The sequence below is a fragment of the Alexandromys fortis genome, unplaced genomic scaffold (genome assembly GCF_014885135.2).
Source record: "Alexandromys fortis isolate MF-2015 unplaced genomic scaffold, M_Fortis_MF-2015_v1.1 scaffold_55, whole genome shotgun sequence".
Lineage (NCBI taxonomy): Eukaryota > Metazoa > Chordata > Mammalia > Rodentia > Cricetidae > Alexandromys > Alexandromys fortis.
Window position 1 is genome coordinate 7,337,331 of NW_026067936.1, and position 14,602 is coordinate 7,351,932.

Genomic DNA, 14,602 nt, shown 5'->3' on the forward strand with positions numbered 1-14,602 from the left:
AGAAGCTGCTATGGAGAAGGCCGAGACAAAGAATTCATTTGAATCAACGTAGGTCATGGTCAAACGTCACAAAAATTATTTTATGACTACTTAAACAATTTTCTACTTGATAAATGTAAGACTCTTCTTCTTACGTTCTTCATATTGTACCTATCACAAACTCATCGTGCCCGGCAAGGAGGATTATTTGGTGGTGCATTTCGGCACAGGGGAACATGATAGTTCTTGCAGCTCTGTGTTGGCAGAGAAGAACCCTAACAATTCCCAGCTTTGTAGAAGGTGAAGTTTAAATGGACGCTATGATAAAGATCTCTTCTCAAAGCTACATGATTCGTGAAGGCTATGGATTTCTACAGGTTGACTAAATAGCTGGATGTGGTTGAATGCATGATGGTATTTATGTAGAACATTTGAGAATAAAATCTTAAGATTTTCACCCTGCAGAATTATTTTTCTTAACATATCATACTTCCCATATGGGAAATGTGCAGGTGAAACGTGATATACAGGCTTCTTATTAATTAGTCCTTGCTGTCAATGATGGAAGAATTATCAAAAAGGCAGGTGTTAGCTTTCAACTTTTTATAATCTAATTTTAACATATGGATCCCCTTCATTGTTTAATTCACCATATTGTATCACAAAATTTCCTACTTATCTTTTGCTTGGGTTGATTGACTAATCATTAGAAATTAATATTTTCCAAAGAGGCCTTAGTATGTATTGAAAACAAGACTAAGAAATGGTATCATACATTCTACACAACTTAAGCATCAACATTTTCTTGGGTATGTCTCTGTAAGTCACCTAGGTATTGATGTGAGTTTTGCATTCCCAGCAGCAATTCAACTTATGACAGTGTGATCATGTTCCCCTATCAGCATCTAGCAAAGTTTCTGAATTCGCAAACTGCTTTCAGGATCCCAGGTCCTGTATGTTATGTCCGTCACCTCTTATTAGTATTTCACTTTTAATGTTACATGATGGGATGTCATAAAAGAAGCAAGCTTCAGGATTATAATTTATGTGAGATAATTCTTTTTTGTATAAATTATTTGTGAAAAATATTTATGTAAGATTTATGTAAAATAGATCCGATTATGTCCTCCATAAATGATGTAAGACAAGTCATTTTACTGAGCTGAGATTTAGATACGTTGTAACAAACTACTACTTTTGAAGATAACAAATATCATTTACTCAATATTTCCTTTCAAACGACTTCTCCTAACCAATATTATTTTTCTAAACCATTTATCTGCTCTATATCACAACTGGTTGTTATGACACAAGATCTGTACACAAGCACAACTGGCCTTTGACCTTGGCTGCAGACTCCTTCAGCCTTGGACTATTCCCTCCCCTACCTCCCCACAAGCTCCTCCCATCTACTAAGAAACATGTACACACCATGTAACATGTAACATGAGGTGGACGGGGAGAGGACTACAAACGGATCAGCTAACAGAGACAGACTTCTACAGATTTCGGAACAGAAGCATCACATTTGAGGCCTGGAGCTCCGCTGCCACCACCTCCTCCTCCTCCTCATCAGCTTCCTGACTATGGAAATAGCACGAAGCCTTTAAAACTTTTAAACAAAGCCTGATTAAAGTTTTGACAGTTTCAATTAAAACTTCTGGCAGTCATTACTGAACAAACCCAGGCGTGTGAGCTCATAACTGATGAACAAATAGAGCCTAAACAAATTTTCCCTCTGTAGGAGCAAGTTAAGGAGAATGGAGGTGGATACATCTTGGGGCCATAACCCACATGAGCTGGCTTAATTGGTTTCTAAGACTTTGCTGACCTCTCCAGATGAAAAGTGCTGGTCCAGCAGTCTCTCTGTGATTAGCCGAACTGTGAACACACAGCAGCTCCGTTAAAGAAATGAATTACTATCAAGGCATCTCCCATGCTGGATTCGGTTTAACAGTAGGAACGGGAGTGGGCAGTGCCCAACGATCGGAGTCATTACTTCCTTTAATGGCGTCTCTGACACTGATGAAATCGCAATCTGCATTTTCTCACACTCTGACCACACCTGCTGTAAAATACTAGCCACGGTGCGCCATTCAGGATGCCTTTCCCCTTTCACAGTCACTATGGTTGAAAACGGCCAACTGCGCAGTACATTTTTTTTTAAATCACAGATTTTTCTTTTTAAATAAGCTGTATTATAAACCAGCTACAGAAAGATAAGTGCTCTTGGCCTTACCCATGTATATCATACACAAAAACCTCTGCTCTCAAGGAAGTTGAGAGCAGACATTCTGGTGCTTGCCAGGAGCTGTGGAAAGTGGCTGGAGGGAGGAGGGGCAGGGCTTGGAGGGTTAGTGAATACTTAAACACACTTAGAAGCAATCTCCTGGTGAGCCGTTGCACAGTAACTGACTACAGAGACCATCAAAACTCTGCATACTAAAAAGCTGAAGGACTTTAAAGGTTTTCAGTAAATGGAAATGATCAGTGCTTGAGGAGGTATTTTAACCTGACAAATATTCTCTCGTGTATACATGGGTAAATATTTATGGGACTGCACTAATAGACACAATTTGCATGCTTTTGTGTGGCATTTAAAAACAATTTTAGTTTTAAAATTAAACTTCCTTTGAAGACTCTGGATCTAACACTCTACATTTTAACCTCAAAGGAACAACACATCACAGGGGTGGAAGAGAAGGCACTATGGATAAAAACACTGGCTCTTGCCGCAGAGGACCTGGGTTCAGTGCCCAGCACTCAGATGCTGGCTTCCATCCAGTTCCAAGGGATCCAATGCCCTCTTCTGGCCTCTGAAGGCACTGCATACATATTGTACACAGACCTGCTAGCAAAACACCCATACAGATAAAAGTAAATAAATCTTTAACAAAAGAACACTTCACAGAATTTCAAAATATTTCCTACGCATTCAAATTTGTAAAATTGTCACTCATTTTTCTACTTTTAAAAAGCTGTTTTTGACGGGCGGTGGTGGTGCATGCCTTTAATCCCAGCACTCGGGAGGCCGAGGCAGGCGGATCTCTGGGAGTTCGAGGCCAGCCTGGTAAACAAGAGCTAGTTCCAGGACGGGCACAAAAGCTACAGAGAAACCCTGTCTCGAAAAAACCAAAAATAAAACAAAATAAAATAAAAAGCTGTTTTCATCTAAACTGAACATTTTCCTGGATGGAAAAAGCACATTCAGAGTTACTATAATGACCTTAGAGGTAACAGGAAATAGCCTTTAAAAAATGAGGTGGCAGGAACTGAAGAGATGGTTCAGGGGGTAAGAGTACTAGCTACTCTTCCAGAGGACCGGGGTTCGATTCCAAGCACCCACACAGCAGCTCACAACTGTCTGTACCTCCAGTCCCAACAGATCTGACAGCCTCTCCTGGCTTCCTCAGGCACCAGACACTCACGTAGCACACTGACATCCATGCAGGTAGAACATGCACATGCCGAAAGATAAAGTTTTCAAAATGAGATTACAATCCCATTTCTGACTCTATTTCCCTCCGAGTAGCTGTCCTGCTAGCGTTCCCAACTGAGCAGTGCTTGGAAAGGTATCTATTTTAATTTCCCTCCAAATGTTCACGGCCATATCTGTTCACTGGTTTCGGACACCCACGCTTTCCTCAGTAAGGCATTTTCTCCCCTTGCTTCTCATCACTGCTCTCTAATGGATCTATGCTGTGGAGGTCCCCCGGGACCTAGGGCACCTCTTCTCCTTTCACCCCAGCACACTCAGGGGTAGCCCAGCCCCCCACCTGGTGGCAGTCCTCTAGCTCCCTAGGCAGGGTATTTTAGCAGTAAACATAGCACGAACAGAGCCAATCAGATGCGTTCCTAAAACTTTCTGCACCGACAAGGAGGAGACTTTCTCTCCCTTTTCAGAAGGTAAGGCCCAGGAACACGTGGAGATATAGGTAGAATTAACGACAGAGCTATCTTTCTGTCTAACTGGAAAAACCCTTGAAACCGAAACTAACATTCATAGTGAAGCAAAGCACAAAGCCTGAGGAACAACTGATTACCTTAGCTGAGTCTCGGGAACAAGTGGGAGCAGTATATTCTTTGTATTTATGGTCTTTGCCAAAGCATTTCTGCCACTTGCTACTGGGAAATTATTGCCTTAAATCTTCACCCATGTATCTAATTTTGCTTGTCTATATGGTCCTCAATATTTCTCCCAGCTTTTGGTTTTCTCTCTGTTGAAGTTTTAAAGAAATATCTTTTCTATAGTCTACTTCTTGGATTCCTTGATCACAGGAAAGCCACAGAGTCTGGCTAACATAGATGTCACAATCTTGCTCGTTCTGCCCCCATAGATATTGTCTTGGTAGACACATCTGTCTCCGTTCTCTTGTCTCCACTTAACCTTTCAGATATGTTTTAAAATCTTATGTAAAAATGTATTTCACTGACCGATCACCAAAGATTAAAAATGCCAAAGTTTTAAGACTTCTCTGAAAACAAAACAGTAAAATAATAATTGTCCTGTGGCTGGCAAGGGCAGAGGCAGGAGCTGAGGGAGGCTGGGATAATGTGTTCTGTGCTATTAAGGAATGGGTCCTAGTGTTCACAGCACAGAAGGTGATGAGAGGACAACGTAACTTAGTATATATTTCTTCAAAAAGAAAAACAGAGCTGGATGGCTCTAAAAATAAATGATAAAGAGACATGAAATGCTAGTTTCACGATATGATGATTTTCATAATATGATGAGTATATGTGTATGGAAATATAATGCTAGGTTCTGTAAATATGCAATGTGATAACTAAAATAATAATATTTAAAAACAGGCAAAATAAAGGTAGTTTTCTCTCTTCCAGTTGATAGTGAAAATCAAATTTTAGTAAAAAGTTGCAGCATATGTTCCATCAGAAGACACCCCAAATAATAAAATACAGGGATATAATCACCTGTATCTCATAAATGACTACTAACAAATTTAGCTACCATACAAATAATTTTCAAACTTATAAAACTGTGTAATAAATTATCACTTGGCTTTGAAGAGGCCATGTAGCTCTCCCAAGGACTGAATTTACCAGAGTAACATACCTATGTTCAGGGGATCAGATTTTCCTTAACACAGAACCTCTATGGTAAATAGCATGTTATAAAGTAGATACACATTATTAATAAACAAACAAAACAAAAACAAGCCTCTCAAATGGCACCAGACCAACTATTTTTTTCCTAATGTTCCAGTATGAAAGCCTTAAAGGTTCTACCCCTGACAAAGGTTCTGCTACCCAGTTCATTACTTGGTTGATTATGAAAAATGTATTGTTCCACAAAACTTAACATTAGGCTAACTAGCGTAAATATGATTATTTTCTGGAGTCCTTATAGCAATTCTACTTGGAAGTTTTCTAAAAAACAAAAGGTCTCCCCTCAAGCTAGTGTTACAGATCTCGTGAAGGTTTTTATTAAAAACCCAGGATCTGAAGTAGGAAGAATTAGATTCAATTTCTGCTCACTTTCTACTTAACCTATGAATTTGAAACAATCACAAGTGTTTGAGTGCCAAGCCCCATGCTTGGTTAGAGCAGTGATTCTCAATCTGTGGGTCGCAACTCCTGCCCGGGGAGGGGAGGTGAATCACACATCTGATGTCCATAACAGTAGCAAAATTACAGTTATGAAATAGCAATGAAATAATCTTATAACTGGGGGTCGCCACAACATGAGGAACTGTATTAAAGGGTCACAGCATCAGGAAGGTTGAGAACCACTGGCGTAGAGGATAAACCAAGCGGATGTAGTTCCGTGCATCGGTGACACCATGGATGGCAATGTGCCCTGTAGAAGATGCATGACACAATAACCGTTATACACATGGGTCACACGTGTGAGGGTGCGCGCACACACATCTTTTCAGTTCAAAAGAATAATTTCGTGCAAGGTTTATTTTTCAATCTAGTGCAAAATGCTAATCTTGATCAAAGTGGGAGAAGGCCCTTCCAGCAGGGAGGTACGAGGAGAGGCGCTGAGTGACTCTGCAAGGCAACACCAAACTCAAGAGTCATAGTACATTGGCAGACAGTACTGTGAGAGAAAAAAATTAGCGTCCAGTTGGTTACGAAAAGAATGACTGGACATGAAGGCAACGACGTGTCTGTATTATGAACGATGGAACATACGTGCCCTGGTTCCTGCTTAACCCACTGCATTGCCCTGAAACTTTAACTCTAAGCAACCAGAAAGAATGAAACTATGCCAGTTGCCAACTTCCCTTTTGAATTCTTATTTCAATGCCATATGGGCCACAGTCATTTTTTGTTGTCTACAGTGGACATAGATGCGATGCCCGTGAAAATGCCATGTTCGAAGAAGCCTGAACAAACACCATTTGGACTCGGGCAGAGTACCTCTCCACCATGACAAGATCCCGGTTTGCTACCACTAGGGGTCTGAAAATAAAATGCTACTGTCCCAGCTGAGAACCATCTAGCAAAGAACAAGGGGCTCTGTTGGTTACAGCTGAAGGAGGAAGGTAAGGAGCATAACTCAAATGTCCCAATGGGCCAGGCAGCCGGGGTCTGGTTTAGCCGATGTATATCCCTGTGCTATTCCCGAGTGCTAAAGCTGTATTTCATTAAGATAAAGACAGAAGACACACCCCCTGCCTTCAGCTAGCACATTTAGGTGCCAAATCCAAGAATGGATTGTTCATTTCTTTAGAGACTTCAAAGAGAACTTCCTGGACATGTTCCTTTAAAACGCAGCCTTTGCTGAGAATACATAATATGCTGGAATGAACGGCAGAGACTTCCTGGCAAAGGACCTTCAGCGTCATTGTTGAGGCTGCAAATCACAAACTCATTTCCTTCCCCAACTGGAGGGCTAGAATTTTTCCAGCCTGATTCAGAGGAAATGCAAGGATTCCCTGGTTTTCTTCCTCCCTGCAGGGCTCCAGCCATTCTCCAGTCTAGCTCTCTTCCTTGTGTCCAAGCGACCACCCATAAGCACAGCCATGTAGCACCTTTTACATCTGTATTCCTCTCATGACGCTTCCCAAACACATAACACCCAGAAACAGGGAGTGAGTCTCAGGGAGGTAGGCAACCAGCTAAGAACAGACTATAATGGTGGACTATTTGGACTCATACATGTGTTTCCCTTCTATTTGTTCACCTGTGAGACTCGGATGTGCATGGGTACAACTGTGAAAACTCAACTGCTCTAAGGCAACTCAACTTCGTTAGCTTCATCTATCACAAATGCACTCTAAATTAAAGGCTACTTTCCAATCCAGTTGCAGAGTCTCATTGCTTTACATAGGAAAGGCTTTTGCTTTGAGGCAACAACAACAACAACAAAAAAACCCAACCAGGGTAGTATGTTATCTGGGTTTGATTCCTGTTGGTGTCGCTTTGGACACTGGTAAAGTGGAAGAGGCTTTAGGAGCAGCGTGAGCTGCCACCAAGAACAGAGGGCACAATAACTCGCACCCAACAAACAAACAATAACAGATAACGCTGCTGCTACTAGTGCTTGAATCATATTTTGCTATTTAACACTGTTTATCGGGGGCGCATACTTATTTTCTTTCTTATTGCTGATCATGAGCCTTCTCATTCCTGTTTATCTCTCACATGCATTAAACTGGCATGGGCAAAGCTTACATCAAGAAAGTCTTTGTTGTAAGAACGGCACTTTTTATAGCATTCGGAGACTTGTCCGCAAAATGGGGTCAACGGCAGCTGGCACTTCCGAGCGGTCATTAAGGTTGCTCCAAACAATCCATTTACATTTTTGCTGAGTCTATGTAAGAGGAAACAAGCTGGTTCTACTGACTATAGAGCAGATCCAAGCTGCAGTTTGAAAATCTGTCACTGTATGTAACGGGACACTTATTGACCCATCCACCCACAGCTCTCTTAGTCACACAAGCCCCATTTGTATAAAATAAATGACTTTAAAAGGACTGGGGTCCTTAATAGGATAATTATTCTAAAGAAAAAAACTGGAATATATAAGAAATAAAAACACAGCAAACCTACAATGCAATGCATGTTCCCAGTTTTACAAGAAAAAAATAGTCAAAAATTTGTCTTAGAAGTAGAAGGATAGTATCTTTGATGTTTCACCCATATTTTTGAAATTCTATGAAAAATAAAAAGGGGAGAAAATGACGAGAAATACGTAGAAGCTAAGTAAAACCCTTAAAATATTTAGTCAGGAATTATTTCTTAATTGTTATAATTTCAAAAAATGTATTTTTCTAGAGGGCAAGCGGTAGAGCTAGTAGAGCAAGACCCTAGGTTTGAAATTTCCTATCAGAAAAACCCCCAAGCCCTGTCTGTCTAGCGAGGATGGGAACAGTGTGTACCCTGCGTTGCGAGACTGGATGGATGGCGGTCACAGATACGGGCAGAATGAGAAGCACCGGCCAGACGAAAACGAACCCTGCCAGTTAAGAAAGTCAAGGCCAATGCTATTACTTCCTATAAGGACCCAGACTGCTTGATGCTGCTACTTCTTCTTGTCTCTAATCCAGAGAAGTGAGGACAACTCTGGTCTGGGACGGTCGGATAAGGCATCTGGAACAGGCAGCAACCCAGGAAGGTTCTGAGTAAGGACAAGAATATAAACTAACATAGGCTGGGGAGATGCTCAGGGAAAAAAGCGTTTGCAATGCAAATATGAGTCTCCCGAGTTCTATCTGGGTATGGTGGTAGACCCTTAATCACAGAACACTGGAGGGAGAGACAAGTGGATCTCTGGGTTACTTCGCCAACAGCCTAACCTAACTGGTAAGTTTCAGGCCATAAAAGACCCCATTCAGAAAGCAAGGTAGACACCTCCTAAATAATAAAACTCAAATCCATATCCACCCACACATACAAACACATGCACCCACCCATGTCCACAGAGAGGTACGCATGTGTGCACAAACATGCACACAACACCAACCCTACTCTATCTCTTTCCTGGATGTGCGTCCATTCACATAGGCAGAACTGGAGGAAAGGGAACTGGGCTGCCTTTGCCTTTTGATATAACCCTCAAATCACATGGAATTGTGTCCCAACACACAAAATGCTTGCTGGACAAGCCTTTCCAGATTGTACCCTAGAAAGTAGCAGTGTCTATTGTTCAGAAACGGAGTCCACACACAGGCAGGATTTCATTTGAAAGCAGTTTGCTTTCCATACTAAGGGTTTTCCTAACGTCATCCCGCTTGCTGGAATGAAACAGGGAAGGGGTGCATTCCCCAGGCCTGAGTCTCTCTGACCCATGTGAACTCTTCCATAGTTTTTCCACTATAAAACAAATCTATTTTGAACTTTTAAAATCAACGCATTAGTGCTGCCTTGAAATGAGTCCTGCGCTCCTCCCTTACTCCATCGTCTATTCTAAGGAGGTCTGCGCTTGGTTTATACATTCAAATGATACAACATATTTATTTTCACACGACTAAAAGGGGACTTACTAATTAGTTCAGTAACATTGACCTACCAAGAATGAGAGGGATGTAGGAAATGGCACACAAACCATAGCCTTTCTTCCTCCCAAACCAGTACCAAACACTGGGAAGCCACTGCTGAGAGAGAGAAATGGAGTCAGGTTCCTAACTTACTCCTCTCTTCACAGCACTGTAATGAACGCTGAAACGTGAACCAGGAGATTCATTTCAGCTCCCTGAATTCCTGGGCAACCAAAGTGTAAGAAATTCTTCCATTCCAGGAGTGCTCACACGTGCTTAAGGACAACATCCACCACCCTATCCAGGACAGCAGGAAGGGCTCCAGTCCCGAGGGATTCAATGGTGTCCTTCAAATCCATCACATACGGAGAGATTTTCAGAAAAATGCGCCAAGGAGAAAAATCTAGTATTTCCTTTTGCGTACTATTTTTTTTAAAAGCAAAGTTCAGCATGACTCTTTACTGTTAGTTGTGTGAATCCCATCCGTTTTTTTTTCCCTAATGTTTCCCTAAGTAGAACTAAATAACCAATATTGTAAGCATGCCAGCAGCAATTATCATTTGAATATGTAACAAGGGGTCCGAGGAAGCCTGTGAGCTCCCCTAGAATTTCATTTCTTGTTTGATATTCGTAGATTGCTGCTATCAAGCCTCTTACACGCTGCTGTTTAGGCAAGACACTAACTCGGGCAATAATAATATTTTTCTTCTTCATTTTGTTTGTTTCAGGTGCTGGGGGTGAAACCTAGAAATCCACCCACACTAAAAACTCCCCCTACGGTGGAGCTACACTCCTAGTAAGTAACATATTTCGTACCAAATAATTACAGCGTATGTTCTGCTAACCCAAAGGGGAAAAGCTTTACTACCAAATGCTGTCTATGAAAATAGATTGACAGGAACAAGGTACGTTATAAAAAGTGTCAACTGCCGTTGGGTTTTCGCTCCTGCTGCTAAGTAAGAAAGATATTGTCTCTTAACACATTCTGTAGACTGGGAGAAGAACATGGATGTGTATTTATTAAAGAGCTTATCAAAATGTTGCTTTATATTAAAACCTAAATTAAGGAGAAGAATAGCCCTAAGTTTGATTGCCAATATTTAATAACATCTCACTATTTTATATCAAAAATTAATTCAACGCTTTCAATTAATAAATATCAGAAGCTAGTTTTACTAATCCTTGCTAATTTTTTAAGCTCCCTTGGCGTCGCACACAGCACCAATCAATCTAGCAGTCGAAGAAGCTCACGAGCACAGAGCACATTAACCAGGCGAAACTCATTCGGGATCTTGCCTAGGGACGTGCCTTCAAACGTTTTCATAATTACTCACTTGCTATCAAATTTGAATTAAGGGCATCTATATATAGTTTCCTCACTCTGTCACAGCAGGCTGTCATATGAAATTGAGGAACTCTGGACCAAAATTCCAAACAGCTGGGTATGGCGCCCGTGGCAGTTGCTGACGGGGTCAAGACAATCTGAAAAGGAACCCACGAACACCTACCCCAAGCTAGGCCTCAGATGCTATGCAAGTATTTTTCAACATTCAAAGGCACCAGATTATCCAAAAACCAACACACACGTGGCTTCATAGTATTCTCTCATGTCTATTTGGCAGGGAGGAGATCTCTAGTTAATCTGGAACACAGTAGGAAACCATCTCTACTTCAAACACAAGGCCTCGTTCTGCACAAACTCAGTTCATTCTGCACAAACTCAGTTCACCACACCTCCAAGGCTGAGGCCACCCGGGAACACGCTCATTGAGAGAAGTTATTACCTTGGGCTAAAGACTAGCAAGCAGAAGTATGTGTACTTACAGGAAGAAGTATTTGCGCCTTCTGTAGATACTGATATTCTAATGGGAGACTCTATAAGACATAAAAATGGAGTAAAGCTTTATTGAGTCATGCCACTGGAAAGTTAGAAAGTTGCCAGGCTCTGGAATTGCCTTGAAAAAGCTGTGCTAAAAAGCAGTGCAGGAGCCAAACAGCGGTACCCTTAAAACAGGAAAATGCCCGTACAACACAAGGATTACGGAGACTGCCCTGCTCTGAAGACTTCCCAAAGAGACTGGAAAGGAGAGAGCACACCTGGAAAGGCACCCACAGACCAACTGTGAAATGAGCTTTGGGAAATATTCTTAGCAAGCCCACAGTACAGGTGAAATAGATCATTCCTTAGGTATAGGCTTGAAGTCGAAAAGAATTCCACTGCAAGAGAAGGGTCGGCGTTCACACATTCAGTTCTCAAGAGTGAAAATATTTCCAGGCAATTTGGGTCAGCATAAACATCCTGACCAACAACAGTGCCAAACAAAGTCCATGCAAGTCCCATTGCAGCAGTCACACGAGGAGCCAACGGAACATGCTGAGCAAGCGAAAACACGTTAGGGAGGTACAAGATTTGCTTAGGTAGCAAGGATGGGGGCAGAATAAAAGAGCGTTTTAGTATTGACAGAGCATTAGGAATGCAGGGAGAAAAAAAATGAGACCGAAAGATTTTTAACCCTAGGGAATCAGAAAAACAAACAAAAAACTCAGTCTTAAAGTTGAAAATCAACAGCTAGAATACCAAATTCAGGTCACATTTCAGGAAATGTGGAAGACAGTCCAACTACCCTAGAGAAGCACCACAGAACTTTCAAAGCCCAGTTCGCTAACCGTGTCTACTGGTCTTGATAATGAAGTCCTTACATTGAATAAATATCTGGATGAAAAGTAAAGGCTTTATTCTTGGTTTCTCTGCCTCCCTGTACCCACCCCCGTCCCTACCCATGCTTCTCTCAGATTCTGAACAGTGGTGTTGAAGAAAAGAGGAAATACTAAGGGGGAACATAGAAGAAGGCTGTGCAGGGTTCTCTGGACTACTATGGCTTTAAAGGGTATGGCCAAGGTAAGAAACAGCAACTATGCCAACCCATGAATAGAGCAGGGAGCTATGCAGACAGCTCCAGGAAACCACCCTTCTCCTTCCTGAGACGCGCAACTCAATGTATCTAGCACGTTAGCAGTCTTCTGTAAAATGATGGAAAATAACGCTCGTCTCGTGATTTTGTCAAAACTGGCAAATGAGTTACAATCTTGATAAATCAAAAGGAACCAGATAAAAGCAGGTTATCATTATAACCCAGGAAGAAGGAGAGAAAGAGAGAGACCATGAATTTGAAAGGGAGGAAGGATAGGTGTATCAGAGACTTTGGAGGGGAAAGGGAAGGGGGAAAAGATGTAATTTGATTATATCCAAAACATAAATTACAAAAAGGGAATGAGTTTTCAATCTCAACTGTCCACAAATTTGCTGCTAAATAACTACTATTTTTTTTTAATTTCCTACGGTTCTCTTAACCATAAAATCATAGAAAATAAAGTATACTTCTCACCCCTCATCAATGAACTTTCTCACTGTAATTGATGGAGAACATTACAGAAAAGCACAATCAATCAAAATCCAGGGATGAGACGCTCATTCCCAACGGATGCATCTTCAAAACACACCCACATCGAAGGCTCAGGGAATACTGCAGAAGAGGGAGTGGAAAGAGTGTAAAAGCCAGGGACTCGGAGAGACTATTCAGCCCAGAAAGATGAGAAACTACACCCATGAAGTCTCACCAACATGACTGCCTAAACAGGAGCTGAACAAAGATAACAATAGATATACCAAAGTAGACCAGGGAAAGCCCACAAGACCTCAGTCCTACACAAAGAACCACAGGCAACTAAGGAATGTTAAGAGTAAAAAAAAATAGTTTTCCCCAGGGAAAAGTATACCAATTGGTTATCCAATATCATATTGTCAGCCTTGAAAATATATACACAAGTAAGATTTTACACACTGAGCATGCGGGTTATACTTGGGAATATTTAGGAGGTCATGCATTTGAAAGAGAACAAGGACGGGTATATGAGAGGATTTAGAGGGAGGGGTAAAAGAGAGAAATGATGTATTTATAATCTAAAAAAACTGAAGAGTGGGCATGGTGGTACATGGTTGTAACCCTAGTTCCAGGGAAGCAGCGAAAGGACCCCCAAGAGGGATGCTGGGCTGAGCCACATACCAAATCTCTGTCTCAAAAACAAAAACAAGGCAGATGAAGTCATTCTGTAACTAGTAGACGAACCAGTGGATTCTGGTTATATATTGATTTGTACATTTGGCAGATAAGTAGCTTGTGTCTTCCCAGCCTGCAACTACCACCAGTAAATATTACAGGCAAAAATGAAAGGAAACAGAACATTACAATAACATTTGGGGAAAGTCAAGGTGGGTGTTGTTGTTTCAGATTTAGTGAACCAGAATCTGCCAACAGCATCCCAAAGGTCAGACATCAGATGCTGGGTTCACTGTCTAGATACACAGTCTCCTTCCAATGGGTTGCCCAAGCAACCAAGAGAAGCAGGCTCAAAGACAGAAAATCTGATCCTGTACCCCTAAGGTTTCTCTTCTACTTGTCTAATATCACAAAGTAGCATGAAGATAGGATCTCTTTCTCTCCTATTTGTGTCTTGAGCCACCTTTCAGGGATACAGCAAAGAAACCTCCTGCCCCAAGTAAAATCCAAAAAGGCAGAAGGAAGCCGAGGAAAACCCTGGAGCAGAGCACGGGCTGAAATATGGACGCAAAGGGAGTGCTGATTAGTACTGAGGAACAGCCAGCAGTTAGGCCTCTCACACTGGTTAGTAAAGTTTGCCAGGCTCCATTCCTTACCTGAGGACACATATGCTCTTTCGGTTGAGGCTGGCATGCCAGTGATGAACTCTGCAAAAAAGAAAAGGTGACAGGCGATTATAGGGTACAGCAGGAGCCTGGGATCTGGGGCCATGGCCTGCCTTCCCGATGCGAACGGGTGTGAGGAAGGCGCACTGCGTGAAGACAGTTCAAATAAATAGTTCTTCTTTTGTGGGGGAAGAGCCTGAGATGAATTACGCTAAGTAATTATGAGGAACCGTTTGCTCCTTCTGCGCTGAATGAGGAAGAAAGCACTAGAGAGACGGATGGTGGGTTCCTTGGAAAGGAGAAAGAAATGGGGAATCAAGAGCGTCAAAGCCACTGTCACACCAAAGCGAGGTCATTTCTAATCTTGAGGAGTCTGGAAAATTACTATTTTGTTCAAAAATGAAAGCAAGCAGTGTTTTCTGTTGGAACTGTCAGACGACACCAAGTTCTG

General features: G+C 41.7%; 1 protein-coding gene across 6 annotated transcripts in view; it reads right to left on the reverse strand.

The window, feature by feature from the left end:
- Positions 1-14,602, reverse strand: part of Nrg1 (neuregulin 1) — a 961,794-nt gene that overhangs the window by 122,682 nt on the left and 824,510 nt on the right. For 5 of the 6 annotated variants that reach the window (XM_050146818.1, XM_050146821.1, XM_050146819.1 and 2 more), the window contains exons 4-5: positions 14,143-14,193; positions 11,253-11,303 (exon numbers count right to left, since the gene is read on the reverse strand). The exons of the other annotated variant lie outside the window; for it this stretch is intronic. In XM_050146818.1, coding sequence (XP_050002775.1) covers positions 11,253-11,303; positions 14,143-14,193 — 102 coding nt within the window. The remainder of the gene's footprint in view (positions 1-11,252; positions 11,304-14,142; positions 14,194-14,602) is intronic. 6 annotated transcript variants of the gene reach the window in all.